The sequence below is a fragment of the Rhinichthys klamathensis genome, unplaced genomic scaffold (genome assembly GCF_029890125.1).
Source record: "Rhinichthys klamathensis goyatoka isolate OS25496 unplaced genomic scaffold, OSU_Roscu_1.1 h1tg000065l_1, whole genome shotgun sequence".
NCBI lineage: Eukaryota > Metazoa > Chordata > Actinopteri > Cypriniformes > Leuciscidae > Rhinichthys > Rhinichthys klamathensis.
This window is the reverse complement of record NW_026606608.1, coordinates 37,694-54,806: the sequence shown is the minus strand read 5'-3', so window position 1 is coordinate 54,806 and position 17,113 is coordinate 37,694. Positions and strand designations below refer to the sequence as shown.

General features: G+C 46.7%; 1 protein-coding gene across 1 annotated transcript in view; it reads right to left on the bottom strand.

Moving 5' to 3' along the window:
* Positions 1 to 13,906, bottom strand: part of LOC130084483 (nicotinate phosphoribosyltransferase-like) — a 54,843-nt gene extending 40,937 nt beyond the window's left edge. The window contains exons 1-2 of the mRNA XM_056249943.1: positions 13,847 to 13,906; positions 11,735 to 11,928 (exon numbers count right to left, since the gene is read on the bottom strand). Coding sequence (XP_056105918.1) covers positions 11,735 to 11,928; positions 13,847 to 13,906 — 254 coding nt within the window. The remainder of the gene's footprint in view (positions 1 to 11,734; positions 11,929 to 13,846) is intronic.
* Positions 13,907 to 17,113: the final 3,207 nt, after the last annotated feature.

The following is a 17,113-nucleotide window of genomic DNA, read 5'->3' as shown; positions in this document are numbered from 1 at the left end:
ATAGCCAAACTTCAACAACATAAGGGCAGATACTTTTGTCACAGGCCGGAGTGGCCGACCCACCACCACCTCTAATAGGTGTGTCACCTCGAGGAGCAAACCAGTGAAAAGGCGGGACAACAAGGGTAAAGGAATAAAAATATTTGCTTTATTAAGTTAAGAACAAGAATATTAAAAGTCAATCCGCGTATCTTCTCTAGGCTTCGAATAACGGGTAGTAGTTCCTCTTCAATGGTTACTGGACTCTGGGCAGATGGCTGCTCAGACAGCAAAGCTTCACAGTGGAACAACAAGGGCCAGGTAGGTGGCGGGTAAAAACAACTCCTCTTCGGTGGATACTGGGCTCGGGGCAAATGGCCACTCAGACAGCGGAGCTTCACAGTGGAGCAACGAGGGCCAGGTAGGTGGCGGATAACGTACGACAACTCCTCTTCGGTGGGTATTGGACTCTGGGCAGATGGCCACTCGAACAGCGGAGCTTCACCGTGGAGCAGCAAGGGCCAGGTAGGTGGCGGGTAATGTACAATGACTCCTCTTCGGTGGGTATTGGACTCTGGGCAGATGGCCACTCAGACAGCAGAGCTTCCCAACGGAACAGCGTGGACCAGGTGGGTTCTCAAGCGACAGAGCTTCACAGTGGAGCAGCAAGGGCCAGGTAGGTGGTAACGTATTCCAACTCCTTTTCGGTGGATACTGGACTCTGGGCAGATGGCCACTCGGACAGAACTACACAACGGAACAGCGTGGACCAGGTGGGGTCTCGAGCGACGGAACTTCACAGTGCAGTGGAGCAGCAAGGGCCAGGTAGGTGGCGGGTAATGTATAACAACTCCTCTTCGGTAGATACTAGACTCTGGGCAGATAGCTACTCAGACCAAGCTTCACAACGGAACAGCGTGGACCAGGTGGGTGCTCAGGCGACAGAGCTTCACAGTGCCGTGGAGCAGCAAAGGCCAGGTAGGTGGCGGGTAATGTACAATGACTCCTCTTCGGTGGGTATTGGACTCTGGGCAGATGGCCACTCAGACAGCAGAGCTTCCCAACGGAACAGCGTGGACCAGGTGGGTTCTCAAGCGACAGAGCTTCACAGTGGAGCAGCAAGGGCCAGGTAGGTGGCGGGTAATGTATAACAACTCCTCTTCGGTAGATACTAGACTCTGGGCAGATGGCTACTCAGACCAAGCTTCACAACGGAACAGCGTGGACCAGGTGGGTTCTCCAGCGACAGAGCTTCACAGTGCCGTGGAGCACCAAAGGCCAGGTAGGTGGCGGGTCACGTATAACAACTCCTCTTCGGTAGATACTAGACTCTGACCAGATGGCTACTCAGACCAAGCTTCACAACGGAACAGCGTGGACCAGGTGGGTTCTCAAGCGACAGAGCTTCACAGTGGAGCAGCAAGGGCCAGATAGGTGGTAACGTATTACAACTCCTCTTTGGTGGATACTGGACCCTGGGCAGATGGCCGCTCGGACAGCAGAGCTTCACTCTTAGTCTTTTGATGGGGAACACAGAGTCACTTATCAGTATACAACACAATCGAATTAGTCGATCTCACCAGTGTGGTCTAGACGGTGTCGGCCTCCTCAGAGCTCTCCGTCGACTCCGTTACTTTGCCCCAGAAAACAGGAGGGACTGGAAGACCTCTCTGTATAACACCTCTTCGATAGACATGGAATCATTTAAACAACATAGCTCAGCGGCCCCGGTATGGAAGGAAGTCTGCTGTGATTTGGAGTGGAAAGCAAAAACCCCAAATCCACACTCATACAAATTCACCAGAACACTTCAGGAACTCACTTGTGCTCACTTCCACAATTTGACTGCAAAATTGAACAGACTCACGGTGCACCCCAAGGCATTCCTCTCACCATCCAGTTGACATTTCCTCCCCAATAGATCGAATAAGCAGGGGCTGAACACGAGTCAGTTTAACACTGTTATTCACTGGCATCGAAGAAATCAGAAGATGTTTTGGTTAATTCCCAGCCTCCAGACACACGACTCAACCACCACAGTAGAAACTGTAAATCTTTATCTTCTCTTTAGAATTACAAAGATGGTACTTAACTGTCCCAGGCTGCCACAGTAATGATCAAAAGTCAATCAGAAGAAGAGTTGAAGCTCAGCCAAACTCACAACGCGTTTCCCACGATCCTCATTATTCATTCAAAGACGATATAGCTTAATTCTTCACCCACTTGAATTGATAGGAGTCTTCACAATCTCTGTCCCACTGCCTGTATCCCTCCGAATCCACCACCACCACGTCTCTTCTCTCATCAAGAATGGCTTTTATAACACTCTCTCCTAATACGTGTCCCAATCGCGGATCATAATCCCACGCGCCGCCACCTGACGCGAGTTTTCTAATCAAGCCTCGCCCGCCGCCATGATCTCCTCACGGGGAACCGGAACCGTCATGGTGTTCGGCCGTCATTGTCCCCCAGGGGAACAAAACCCCAAAAAGAAAGGTTCCGCCAAGACGCTTGTCCCCCGTGACATCCCCCCCTGCCCATCCGTTCTAGTCCCTAGAACGTGGGACTCGAGTCCCATTCGCCTTATCCCACCGGAGGCTGGCCCTGGGTACCTCGTTGGGAGCGTGTAGGTGGGACTACCGGATCTGCCCCTCTTATCTCGACTTCGGGGGGCCTCGGGACGAGCGCCCACCCCACTACAGGTGACCTGGGGGCCGTGGACACTGACGGAACTTCTTCCCTCAGTCTTGGATAATTTGGACAAGGACGGAGCAAGTTCCGGTGTAAGGTTCGTTCTGGGCCTGAATTTCCTTCGGGTCGCACAGTATAGACCGGATGGTCAGGGCCATGTTGCCGCTCAACTACATAAGGCCTGGGCTCCCACCGGTCACTAAGTTTCCCCTTCCCCTGGCGCCGACAATCCCGCACCAACACCCGTTCACCAGGTAACAGGGGAGCCTCCCTTGCCGTCCGATCGTACAATCGCTTACTCTTAGCTGCAGCTGTGCTTATCTGGTCCGTAACCTGTCGGTAAGCGTAATGAAGATTTCGGTGATGCCGGCTCACCCATTCGGTGGTACTGAATGCCTCTCCCGCCGAAGCCGTCCCTAGGAGCAGATCCGCGGGCAACCGCACATGTCTCCCAAACATCAAGTAAGACGGAGCATAGCCTGTGGTGCTGTGTATACTGTTATTATACGCCTGGACCAAGGCGGGTAAGCAATTTGCCCAATCGTTCTGCTGATCAGCATCCAAAGTCCCCAAGAGACTCAGCAAAGTTTGATTAAACCGTTCGCACCCTCCGTTCCCCTGAGGGTGGTATGGGGTAGTACGAGTCTTCTTACACCCATAAAGCTGGCAAAGCTCTCGTATAATCCTTGATTCAAAGTTCGGCCCTTGATCAGAGTGGAGGGTCTCTGGGCAGCCAAAGGGTTGAATCACCGTCTTCCATAGAGCAGCTGTGGTAGTACCAGCACTCTGGTCCAGTGTCGGGATGGCCCAAGCGTATTTGGTGAACAAGTCCGTGACTATCAAGATGTTCTGGTAACGATCAGTTGGTCGATTCAATGTCAAGAAATCCATCGCCACAATATGTAATGGAGACTTGGGCCGCATGGGGACCATTGGGGCTCTGACCTCCCTCCGGGCCTTAAAAAGCATGCACTGAGGACAATCTTGAATGAAAGTACTCACGGACGCCTCCATCCCGGGCCAGTAGAAACACCTCCGCAATAATGACACAGTCCGCTCCTGTCCTTGATGCCCTGCCTGAGCGTGATAGGCCCGCAGCAGAGGTTGGATCTGATTCCCCGGTACCACTATCTGGTGTACCTCATCATGGGTCACTGGATCCTGGACAGACCGACAGATTACTCCATCTCTCCGACAGAGCCTCTCCCACTGTCCAAGGATCTGCCTCACTGCCTGTGTCTGAGCTCGCCTCTCCACCACTCCGGGTAGGCACCCCTGTTCCAGGTAGGCCCAAACTGCTACCAGATCACCGTCCGCCTCCTGCAGCCCCCTCCACCGTTGCGGGTCCCAGCCCCAGCCTGTGGCAATCTCTTCCTCCTCTATCCCGGGAGCCTCCACTGTTCTCACCATTAGTTCTCCACCCAACTCAGGGTGAGACACCGTTTGTTGACCACCTACAGCAAAAGCAGGAAGTCGGGAGAGTACGTCGGCATTTGTATGTTCTCGGCCCGGCCGATACTGAAGTTGGTAATCGTAGTTGGCTAATTGGGCTGCCCAGCGTTGCTCCACAGCTCCCAGCTTGGCCGCCTGTAAGTGGACCAAAGGATTATTGTCCGTCACAACGAGTACCTTGGCTCCCCACAGATAGTCTTTAAATTTCTCACACATGGCCCACTTGAGGGCCAACAGCTCGATCTTAAAGGAACTATAGTTGGCATCGTTCCGTTCTGCTGGGTGGAGACTCCGACTTGCGTAAGCAATAACCCTTTCCACTCCCTGTTGCCTTTGGGCGAGCACTGCTCCCAACCCAAAGTTACTCGCATCCGTGTACAGGATGAAGGGCTGGGTGAAATCTGCATAGGCCAGAATGGGGGCCTGCAACAGTTCTTGCTTGAGCACCTGGAAGGCGGTATCACAAGCAGAGTCCCAGGCGACAACGGGAGACCCCCGACCTCGAGAACGTCCAGTGCCCACGAGCAGTTGGTTTATGGGTCTGGCGATCTTGGAGAAGTCTTTAATGAATCGCCGATAATAACCTACAAAACCCAAAAAGGCCCTTACTTGCCGGGCAGTCTTCGGGGGTTCCCACCTCTGAACAGCTGACACCTTCTCCGGATCCAAGGAGACCCCGGCAGCACTTACACAATGGCCCAGGAACTTCACCTCTTTCCGAAATAGCCGGCACTTATCCGGCTGCAGCTTGAGCCCATACCTCTCCATAGCCTTGAACACTTGTTCTAGATGTTTTAGATGGGAAGCAAAGTCTGGGGAATAGACAATGACGTCGTCCAGATAGACTAATGCAGTATCCACCAGTTGCCCACCCAGGCACCTCTGCATCAGCCGCTGGAAGGTGGCTGGGGCGTTACACAGGCCAAACGGCATCCTGTCCCATTCAAACAGCCCAAAGGGTCTAGTGAAAGCCGTCTTTTCCCGATCCTCCTCCGCTACACGAACCTGCCAATACCCACTGGCCAGATCCAGAGTTGAATACCACGCTGCCTGGGTCAGTCCAGTGAGGGAGTCTTCTATCCGCGGCAGCGGGAAAGCATCTTTCTTGGTTACCTTGTTTAACTTCCGGTAATCGACACAGAACCTCCAGGCCCCGGTCTTCTTCCGTACCAAGACTATCGGCGCTGCCCAGGGGCTGCTACTCTCACGGATGATTCCTTTTTCCAACATCCCCCGCAGCAGGGTACGGACCTCGGAATAGAGTGTTGGCGGGACAGGGCGATACCGCTCCCGACTTGGTGTCGCATCAGCCGTGGGGATCTGGTGCTTCACGATATCGGTACAACCATAATCCTCGTCATGGGTGGCAAACACATGTTGCCACTGAACCAAGAAATCCCGGAGCTGACACTGTTGATCCTCCTCCAACCCTTCCCCACGCAGAGGTTCCCCCACTAGGTGGACCGGCACCTCCTCTCTAGACGGGCCTGCCCTTTGATCCACCCGTACAATGGCCACCTCGACCACCGTGGAGCTAACTTGACTAAAACGAACATCTTCGCCTTCTCTCACTTGCTGGGGGCTCACCGAGGTAACTCGGGCCAATCGCTGGTGGCGATACAAGTTGACAGGATAGGAGTTCCCGTTCCGTACTCTTATAGCAACTCGTCCCCGATGGACTACAGCGAGTCCTCGGGCCACCTCAACAGTCTGACAATCCCCATGGGGCTCCACAAGGACCCAGCTCTCGGGCCCATGAGAACGGGCTGGCACCCGGGCCCAAACGACAGCTTCACTCCGTGCTGGTATGGACAGAGCGTAGCGACAGGCCACACGACCGATATCTTCGCGATCCCCCTGGGTCCTAGCAGCCTGGATCCTTCGGCAGTCGGTGATAATACATTCCCATTCCTGCCTCTCCACCACCGGGGATGCCCGAGCGGGTTTAACCTGGAACAATTCCTCCCAGCAATCCAAAATAACATTCATGCCCAGTAGGGCGCGGTGCGTCCCCAGACAATGGTCCCGGACGACAACAACTCCCTTCTGCCGCACACTGACGCCTCTGATCTTGAAGTCAACGACGAGGTACCCAGTGTAAGGGATGTCCAGTCCATTTGCGCCCCTCAGGGTAAGCCAAGGTGGATCCGTCTCCTGTAGGTGGTGGGTCTCGAAGAGCTCCTTCGACAGACTCTCGGAGAGCATCGTGACTTGAGAGCCAGTATCAACCAAGCATCGGACTTGAGTACTATTAACCTGGACCTCCACAACTGGGCAGTGCCCAACCAAGCTGTCTCGAGGGGCAGGCAAAGGGGGAGGGTCGATAAAAGGGGTCCCGACCACTTGACCCACAGTGGCCGGCAACTCTAAAAACCCCCCTGCGGGCCACGTCGGGAGCCACACTGGCGACTAATATGCCCCGACTCTCCACAGCTGTTGCAGATGGGTCGACCCTGCCCGTCCCACTGGAACGTGGGACCGGTCGAGTGAGCAGGGCGACGTCCTGAATCCCGATTCCCATCCGAGTAGGACCGCTCCCGAGGCAAAGGCCTCGCACCAGATTGCCCTCGACGAAGCTCTTCGAGAAGGGTCCTAGACATTTCAGACATTTGTTCCCGGACGTCTCTCATCAACTCGGCGCGTAGTGCCTGCCTCCACTCGGTCGCTTCAGGCGGAATGAGGGGACCAGTCCCACTGGCGGCCATACAAACCGAGGAATCGGCTGTCTCAGCATGATCTATTTCCAGAGCCAAAGCCTCTCTACGCAAATCCTCAAATGACAAGGTGGGATCTCGGCGAAGCTGCGAACGTAGACTCTGGCGAACGGGCCCTTCTCGGAGGCCCATAAGTAATTGGTCTCTTATCAAAGTCTCCTCCATTCCCAGACCGTGGCCCTGTCTCCCCTTCAATCGAGTAAACTGCTCTCGTAGTTGCAAGGAAAAGGCCCGCAGGGTCTGCCTGGGCCCCTGTCTACAATTGAAGAACTGAGCTCGAAGGGTAGCTACGGGCGTATCATCTCCATACTGGGCAGCCAAGAAATCGAAGACAGCCCTTGCAGTAGTCCGTGTGTCTTCAGATGCGGCTTGGACCTCCCTCTTGGCCTCGCCCTCGAGTGAGCGCAAGATAAACTGCAATTTCTGCGATTCGCTCAGGCCCTGTAATTCCGCCAGATACTCGATCTGGGCCTTCGTCCGCCATTAGGAAACCTCTGGTTGCTCAAACTCGAGGGACTAATCCTGCCGACTACGCCACTTTTGTCACAGGCCGGAGTGGCCGACCCACCACCACCTCTAATAGGTGTGTCACCTCGAGGAGCAAACCAGTGAAAAGGCGGGACAACAAGGGTAAAGGAATAAAAATATTTGCTTTATTAAGTTAAGAACAAGAATATTAAAAGTCAATCCGCGTATCTTCTCTAGGCTTCGAATAACGGGTAGTAGTTCCTCTTCAATGGTTACTGGACTCTGGGCAGATGGCTGCTCAGACAGCAAAGCTTCACAGTGGAACAACAAGGGCCAGGTAGGTGGCGGGTAATAACAACTCCTCTTCGGTGGATACTGGGCTCGGGGCAAATGGCCACTCAGACAGCGGAGCTTCACAGTGGAGCAACGAGGGCCAGGTAGGTGGCGGATAACGTACGACAACTCCTCTTCGGTGGGTATTGGACTCTGGGCAGATGGCCACTCGAACAGCGGAGCTTCACCGTGGAGCAGCAAGGGCCAGGTAGGTGGCGGGTAATGTACAATGACTCCTCTTCGGTGGGTATTGGACTCTGGGCAGATGGCCACTCAGACAGCAGAGCTTCCCAACGGAACAGCGTGGACCAGGTGGGTTCTCAAGCGACAGAGCTTCACAGTGGAGCAGCAAGGGCCAGGTAGGTGGTAACGTATTCCAACTCCTCTTCGGTGGATACTGGACTCTGGGCAGATGGCCACTCGGACAGAACTACACAACGGAACAGCGTGGACCAGGTGGGGTCTCGAGCGACGGAACTTCACAGTGCAGTGGAGCAGCAAGGGCCAGGTAGGTGGCGGGTAATGTATAACAACTCCTCTTCGGTAGATACTAGACTCTGGGCAGATAGCTACTCAGACCAAGCTTCACAACGGAACAGCGTGGACCAGGTGGGTGCTCAGGCGACAGAGCTTCACAGTGCCGTGGAGCAGCAAAGGCCAGGTAGGTGGCGGGTAATGTACAATGACTCCTCTTCGGTGGGTATTGGACTCTGGGCAGATGGCCACTCAGACAGCAGAGCTTCCCAACGGAACAGCGTGGACCAGGTGGGTTCTCAAGCGACAGAGCTTCACAGTGGAGCAGCAAGGGCCAGGTAGGTGGCGGGTAATGTATAACAACTCCTCTTCGGTAGATACTAGACTCTGGGCAGATGGCTACTCAGACCAAGCTTCACAACGGAACAGCGTGGACCAGGTGGGTGCTCAGGCGACAGAGCTTCACAGTGCCGTGGAGCAGCAAAGGCCAGGTAGGTGGCGGGTAATGTACAATGACTCCTCTTCGGTGGGTATTGGACTCTGGGCAGATGGCCACTCAGACAGCAGAGCTTCCCAACGGAACAGCGTGGACCAGGTGGGTTCTCAAGCGACAGAGCTTCACAGTGGAGCAGCAAGGGCCAGGTAGGTGGCGGGTAATGTATAACAACTCCTCTTCGGTAGATACTAGACTCTGGGCAGATGGCTACTCAGACCAAGCTTCACAACGGAACAGCGTGGACCAGGTGGATTCTCAAGCGACAGAGCTTCACAGTGGAGCAGCAAAGGCCAGGTAGGTGGCGGGTCACGTAGAACAACTCCTCTTCGGTAGATACTAGACTCTGGGCAGATGGCTACTCAGACCAAGCTTCACAACGGAACAGCGTGGACCAGGTGGGTTCTCCAGCGACAGAGCTTCACAGTGCCGTGGAGCAGCAAAGGCCAGGTAGGTGGCGGGTCACGTATAACAACTCCTCTTCGGTAGATACTAGACTCTGAGCAGATGGCTACTCAGACCAAGCTTCACAACGGAACAGCGTGGACCAGGTGGGTTCTCAAGCGACAGAGCTTCACAGTGGAGCAGCAAGGGCCAGATAGGTGGTAACGTATTACAACTCCTCTTTGGTGGATACTGGACCCTGGGCAGATGGCCGCTCGGACAGCAGAGCTTCACTCTTAGTCTTTTGATGGGGAACACAGAGTCACTTATCAGTATACAACACAATCGAATTAGTCGATCTCACCAGTGTGGTCTAGACGGTGTCGGCCTCCTCAGAGCTCTCCGTCGACTCCGTTACTTTGCCCCAGAAAACAGGAGGGACTGGAAGACCTCTCTGTATAACACCTCTTCGATAGACATGGAATCATTTAAACAACATAGCTCAGCGGCCCCGGTATGGAAGGAAGTCTGCTGTGATTTGGAGTGGAAAGCAAAAAACCCAAATCCACACTCATACAAATTCACCAGAACACTTCAGGAACTCACTTGTGCTCACTTCCACAATTTGACTGCAAAATTGAACAGACTCACGGTGCACCCCAAGGCATTCCTCTCACCATCCAGTTGACATTTCCTCCCCAATAGATCGAATAAGCAGGGGCTGAACACGAGTCAGTTTAACACTGTTGTTCACTGGCATCGAAGAAATCAGAAGATGTTTTGGTTAATTCCCAGCCTCCAGACACACGACTCAACCACCACAGTAGAAACTGTAAATCTTTATCTTCTCTTTAGAATTACAAAGATGGTACTTAACTGTCCCAGGCTGCCACAGTAATGATCAAAAGTCAATCAGAAGAAGAGTTGAAGCTCAGCCAAACTCACAACGCGTTTCCCACGATCCTCATTATTCATTCAAAGACGATATAGCTTAATTCTTCACCCACTTGAATTGATAGGAGTCTTCACAATCTCTGTCCCACTGCCTGTATCCCTCCGAATCCACCACCACCACGTCTCTTCTCTCATCAAGAATGGCTTTTATAACACTCTCTCCTAATACGTGTCCCAATCGCGGATCATAATCCCACGCGCCGCCACCTGACGCGAGTTTTCTAATCAAGCCTCGCCCGCCGCCATGATCTCCTCACGGGGAACCGGAACCGTCATGGTGTTCGGCCGTCATTGTCCCCCAGGGGAACAAAACCCCAAAAAGAAAGGTTCCGCCAAGACGCTTGTCCCCCGTGACACTTTGAGCGCTGCTGATGACGCAGTGAAGTGACGCTCGAGTGATCAAGTGTTCCAAAGTATAAAAAAACTTTCCTTCGATTCCTCCGTCCTCCTTTTCTTTCCTTGCAGCCTTCCGTTCCTTCAGTTAGCGAGTGAAGGGCATGTCAATTTTGGACTGGAACGCAGCAACAGGGGTGCTTCTCATTTCTTATTTGTGCATCCTCGTTTCCTTTCCTCGCGTCTCAGCTCCACCCCCTGCAGGACGCGAGGAAAGGAAACGAGGATGCACAAATAAGAAATGAGAAGCACCCCTGTTGCTGCGTTCCAGTCCAAAATTGACATGCCCTTCACTCGCTAACTTCCCTCCGTCTCGTTCACTCGGATGTACGTCATTGCTTACGTTGCATGAGTGCCCACTACTGGCGGAAACTGCAATGGGCTGAACTGGAACGTCCTAAGCCCTTGATCACTTGGAATCAGCTATGGAGTTGATTTATTAATTAAAATTGTATTCCCTCTAAGAATTTGTTTAATGCAGCATCAAAATGTATAGGTGTGTTTGGGTTGTTTTAAATATTTTTTTTGTTATATATATCATAGAGTTCTTTGTTGTGGTTGTGATTAGACGAGATCTGTGGTGATGTCACAATCGTACTGCATTGTGGGAAATATAGGTGCATGAAGTGTACATATGAAGTAGACTCGCTCCCTCGGTCTAAATCGAGGGAACGAGTGTCTGTCCATATAAACTTCCCTCGTCCACTTCGCGAAGTGGAACACACTTCAAAATGGCGGCAGGGATTCCCCCGAGGGGAAGTGCTTAGGGAAGTTCGCAAGTGCGTGTCTAAAAGTGGACTGGAACGCAGCCTTTGTATCCTCGCTCATAGCTCCTCTGGAAGCCTCCTCACTCCTCCATCCTCGCCTCCTCGCGGTGCAATTAGAAAATTGAGATGTCCTTCAAGATGGCTGAGCTCGATCGGTTTCCGGGTCATAGGATGGAGGACGGAGGATCGAGGAGACGAGGAGGGATATTGAGAAGCACCCAAGTTACCAACCGATGCATCCTCGGTAAAATGGGCGTGTCAAGAACACTTCCGGGATTTATAACGTTCTTGCCAAAATGCAAACTTGTGGAGCTGAATTACGTGAATAACGTAACTGTGTTACGTTAACATACCGGACACCTATTCCGCCTGTTGTTCTGCGTGCTATTGTGGAGTTGAATAACTTTTCAGATTAAATGTCTGTTCTTGGTCTTGGATTTTGTGCAATACATTTCTAAATAAATGCGACTTATAGTCCAATGCGACAGTACCTGGGCCACAAAAGATTACGTTTCACAAGAACACAAGTAGGCCTACAGACAAGAACACCGATTGAGAAAGGCCCACGGTCATCTACAGCCAGATAAAACATCAACATACACCATCATCACGTGCCTCGGGGAATGTCTCACCAGCTGACACTGTAGCTGTCGATCACAGTGAGGAAGTTTTGAGGATAAGCGATGGCGTAAGAAAGGAAGGCCGCAAGTTCGCCCTCTCGAATGAGGTTCGGTTTTGAGCCCAAAAGCTGGCAGACGCGACCCAGCCAACCCTTCACCAGACAGATGAAGTCAATCGGGCCGTCGCCACCACAGGGAACCAGAGTCTGGCGTCACACATGCAGATGTAACATATAAGCTTTCTTTTTTAAAGGAATCAATACTTTTATTCAGCAAGGATGCATTAAATCAATCAAAATTGATACTAAAGACATGCATCAATGCAGCATATTTAAAAATAAAAGCAGTTTTTTTTTAACTTTCTATTCAGTCCTGAGAAATAAAATGTATCACAGTTTCCACTGAAATTTGACTGTTTTCAACATTGATAATAATGAGAAATGTTTCTTGAGCATCAAATCATCATATTAGAGTGATTTCTGAAGGATCATGTGACACTGAAGACTGGAGTAATGATGCTGAAAATACAGATTTGATCACAGGAATAAATGACAGTTTAACATATATTCACGTAAAAAAAGTTATTTTAAATTGTAATAATATTTTACAATTTTTACTGTGTTTTTGGTCAAATAAAGGCAGCCTTTTTGAGCAGAAGAGAAAAAAACCTCTATATGGCTCTGATCTAAAGGTAAGTCTGCTTTTTTAAAATGTTACACTTCAATACGTACAGAATGTGCGCGTTAAGAAACACGTTCAAATTGGTGTCTTAACATTGTAAAACTGTGCGTCTTTATACGCACTAAAGTAAACTGACAGTTTTACGCCCCTGACAGTTTTAAGCCCCTGTTGTTCCTGATGCGTCCAGTAGGGAGGCTGTACAGCGACACGAATTGAAGTAGGCCTATAAATAATCTTTTTTTAAAATGTATTTATTTATTTATTTTGATATACAAGACATTGACAGTGAGAAGAGAAACAAATCAATACAATATTACATTTTGTCAATATAAAAAATTAAAGGTTCTTTACAACAGACTCAAGGATATTATTTGTTTTAGAAACCTTTGAGTTTAAAGGTTTTGACATTTTCTTAAAAGAAGAAAAAAGGGAATTTATTTCAGAGGAGAATATTCTGAAATCAGGATTACATTGAATGGTGCTGTCTTTATGAAGATTAAACTTGCCCAGAAGACAAAGTAATAATACCGTATAATCAAGATTAATATCGTTAGAATGAAAATCTGACAAAAAAATATAGATTCTGTCATTTGTATGTTAAATAATCTGCTAAAGTTTTTGTTGTTTAGCAATGATGCAACATTTATTATTTATAAACGATTAGCTCGACAGAGCTATAGGGTAGGTATATCAATTAATTTCTATGGATGGGTCTAATTTATTTAGAGAGACAGAAAGTTCTTGACGGTTATGTTCTATCTGGCTTAAACTAACCACATGTAGGTTTAGCTGCCCCTAGTCTTCTCTACTCAATTTAAAATTTATTTTCTTTTTCATTTTCTTTTGTTGCCTGTCTTTAGCTTGCGTGAGATTCTGGTAAGACCCTGTTTACTCCTTGAATTAAAACATAGCCTATTCCACTTTCTGGGGCAACATTACATAGATATTGGAAATATGTGAACTTGTTTTTTATAGTCTATGGTGTGAACACACAAAAGACACATTTATTATAGGCATGTATTATAATCTATCTCTCCAAGTAAAGAGTTGAACTGCACACTCATTTAAATATTTTGATTTATTTCCAACGTCATACATGATTAAACCCACATTCAAAACTTTTCCCATATGGTTTGAATGTAAATTCTGGTATGAGTTGTTTCTTATAAATGAGATGATCTAATTATCTAATTTATATCTTAATATAATTTTTTTTCTTAAAATAGCTTACGGTCTGGACTAAAATGTAGGGTATGTGCACTTAATGTGGGTTTTATCTGTCTTTAACACCTTCTCTTTAACTTGCATCTCATAAAGGTGTGTGTTTGCTTTAGCTATGAAAAATGAAATGAATTGAAATGAAAGGAAATAAAAATCTCTCTCTCTCTAAACCTATAAACACCCATCTCTTTTTTTTTACGACTTACAAAATAAACGACTTACAGAGACATACATGGACATGTTTTTAATATCATTTTTAATTTTCTCTGCACAGTCCATCATCGTTGGCCAAAAGAAATCAAAGTGGCTTGACACTTTTTCCACTATTGTTCCACTAACAAGTGCCTGTGACCGTTAAGTACTTTGAAGATCAGGAGCAAATTGATGCAATCCACACTCACCTGACATAAATACTGGGCTGCACACCCACACACACCCACAGTGACAAGATCAAATCATGATGTCCTTTTTATTTGTTTTAAATGTTCATTTTTTTTATTATCAGTGAGCCTTTGACAGGAGGGTAGAAAAATAGTTAAAAAAGAGTGGTAAACCATAGGGGAGTCATCATAATTCATAAATGGTGTTAATAAATATTTTTTTGTGAACAACAATATTATCTCTTTCTTCTTAATGGCCCTTGGAATTTTAGAAAAGGGATAAATTGTGTTTGTCTTCATAAAATGTGTAGGACACTGTTTGGTAGCTGTATGATGACCAATAGAATAGTACAGCAGATATTTCATCGAGGATCCATATGATTACACTGTATGCCTACCTAATGGGCTAAATTTGGTTAATATCTAACTTTATATAAATTTACAACAACATATCAGTCTTATAAAAACCTACAGTGAATAGGCCTATAACTGCAGTAGGTCATATCATTACTAGTTGATCCAACTATGTGTATTTTTAATTTTTCAATTCACAAAAACAAATAGTCTTCTGTAGGCTGAGTGAAGACATGAAGCCCGACTGAATATCTACAGATATTTTAATCCGTGCAGTTCTACACTGTAACGTTTATATTTAAATGAACAAAAAACACAAAATTGTCAAGTCTATGGACGGATTATTAATGTGTAAGCGTCGATTTAATTATGTTATTTCACAGTATATCCCTCCAGGTCTGCAGCCTCCCCATATAGTGTCTAGCGCGAGTTCCATTTGACGTCACAGACTGAGTTGTTCAACGGCGGTTCAGTTGAGTCACTAGCGGACGAAGTGTGCAAACGCAGTCTACAGCTGAAAACAACAGGCAGACATCATGTTGTCTATAAACGTCCTGCTGGAGAGCTTGTCCGAGTTTGCTGAGAGAGAGCAGAACATAACTGAGGCTTGGGAGGACCACACAACAGGTACTACTGAGTTAATACACATCAGAACTGACACACAATCCGACATAAATGGTAGGACTTGTGGCACACGTTAACGTTAATTTGCGGGTGTCTCCACCACTTTTTGCCAGATTGTTGCTACGTTCACGTGCTATGCAAAAGATTATATTTTCCACTTGTGAACTGGTATTTACCAGTGTATTATGGCAAGCCGTTTGAACTTTTATTCATTTCCAGGATATGAATCCTTGATATCAACAATTCAATTTTCACTAGTTAAAATGATAGGCTACTTATTGATATCAGGAATAGTATTTCTACTAGTAAAAATGGCAATTTTTGATATCAGGAATTACATTTTCACTAGTAACAATTAAATTGTTGATATAAAAAATGTAATTGTTGATATCAACAATTCATATCCTGAAAATGAATAAAAGTTAAAACGGCTTGCTATAGTGTGATGTGTGCTTTTGTTGTCGTATTGTGGTGAAAAGATGGACTCACAGTCACAGATTTGGCTAAAACAATTAGACCTGTTAGACCTGTTATTTGGCTAAAACAATTTTAGATTGCTTACAGTTAAGTCATCTGCTACAGCAAGAAGATGATTTATCAAAACTCAAACTGTAAATAATATGCTGTATATTTTCTAGATCATGAATAGTAGAGATTTTTTTCAGGACAAGGGAGTTAACAGAGCTAATATTTTTATATTTTTGTTTTAGCTGCAAACGCTAGGTCTACCCTTATGTGAAGCACAGCTACTAGCCTAATCTTTCCTACCAGCTCATTACTAGGAGGCTCCTATTGATTGCTAGCTAGTCACTGTTAATGAGTGAGTCATTGAGATTCAACTGATTTGTTCAAAAAGCTGATTTATTCAGTAAGGAAACATGTAAGTCACTTAAAATTAACTTCTTGTTTATTAAACTTGTATAAAATCAAAATCACATTTGTTATGCTAATATCTGGAGAAAAACTGCACTCTTTGTGTGATATTATATTAGATGAACTATATTAAATTATATAAACCGACTAACAAACTGTCATTAACAAAATGAGACTTTGTTTAATAGAAGTAGACATTTCACCACTACTAATAAATTCATTATACATACTATATAAAGAGGAACTTCAATCTGTTCCCAAAATTTTAAATACAATTCTACAGTTAAGCCGTCGTGCTTTCCCTTTTTTCATTGCATAAAGGGCATCTTTAGCCTAATCTTAGACCTTGTTATATCGGATTCACAAAAGACTTGAAATTCTTTACCAATAATAGGAATATTTTGATGAACTCACTTCACAATTATATAGATTACAATTTAGAATTATATAGTTCTTTATAAAATGAAAAAAAAAAAAAAAGTCAGAGATTTTTTTGGGTCCAAACAATGACTCCCATCGATGTTTAATGCAGTTAAAGCGTTTCTTTTAAAATTAATTTTCTCAAGAGCAAGGAAATAACTTGTGTTTTTCACCCTCTTCAAGCCATTTCGCTCTAGAACAAATAAAAGCACCTTTAGCTAAGTCTAAATACATTTGGTCAAGAAGAGTTTGGATTTGAACTAATTCAGCTTATTCCTCCACTGTAAGATTTTGCTTCTGTTCCAATATCCCTAATCTATCCAGTAATTTTAATATTTTTTGTCTATTTTTTTTAACTCTTTACTACGTTTACCATCAATCTTTCTGACGTTATATTTGAAAAATTCCCATTTATTTTTAAATCCTTCCTTTGAACCTCCCAAGATATCATTGGCAGTTTTTATAATACAGTTATAAAAATGACACTCATCATTAAGAAGATTATTATTAAATTTCCAGTACCCTCTGAGAATAGAATTCCCTTTTGAGCCTGTAAGCGTTAAGGAAATAAGCTTATGATCAGAGGTGGAAATTAGAAACAAATCAATTCTAGAATGCAAAGATTTGTTTTTGTTAGACCATGTATATTCTAATCCGGGGTTATAAAATCGTCAACTATCTATAAGTGATAAATTGGCACATTGATATGCTAGGTTGTATTGAGTGTCACGCTGAGAAGATCGAGGAGGATATCTTGCATTCAAATTATCCAAGCATTCATTAAAATCGCCTGTAAAAATATGAAGCTTGGAATGTATCAAACTTTACACTGAATAGT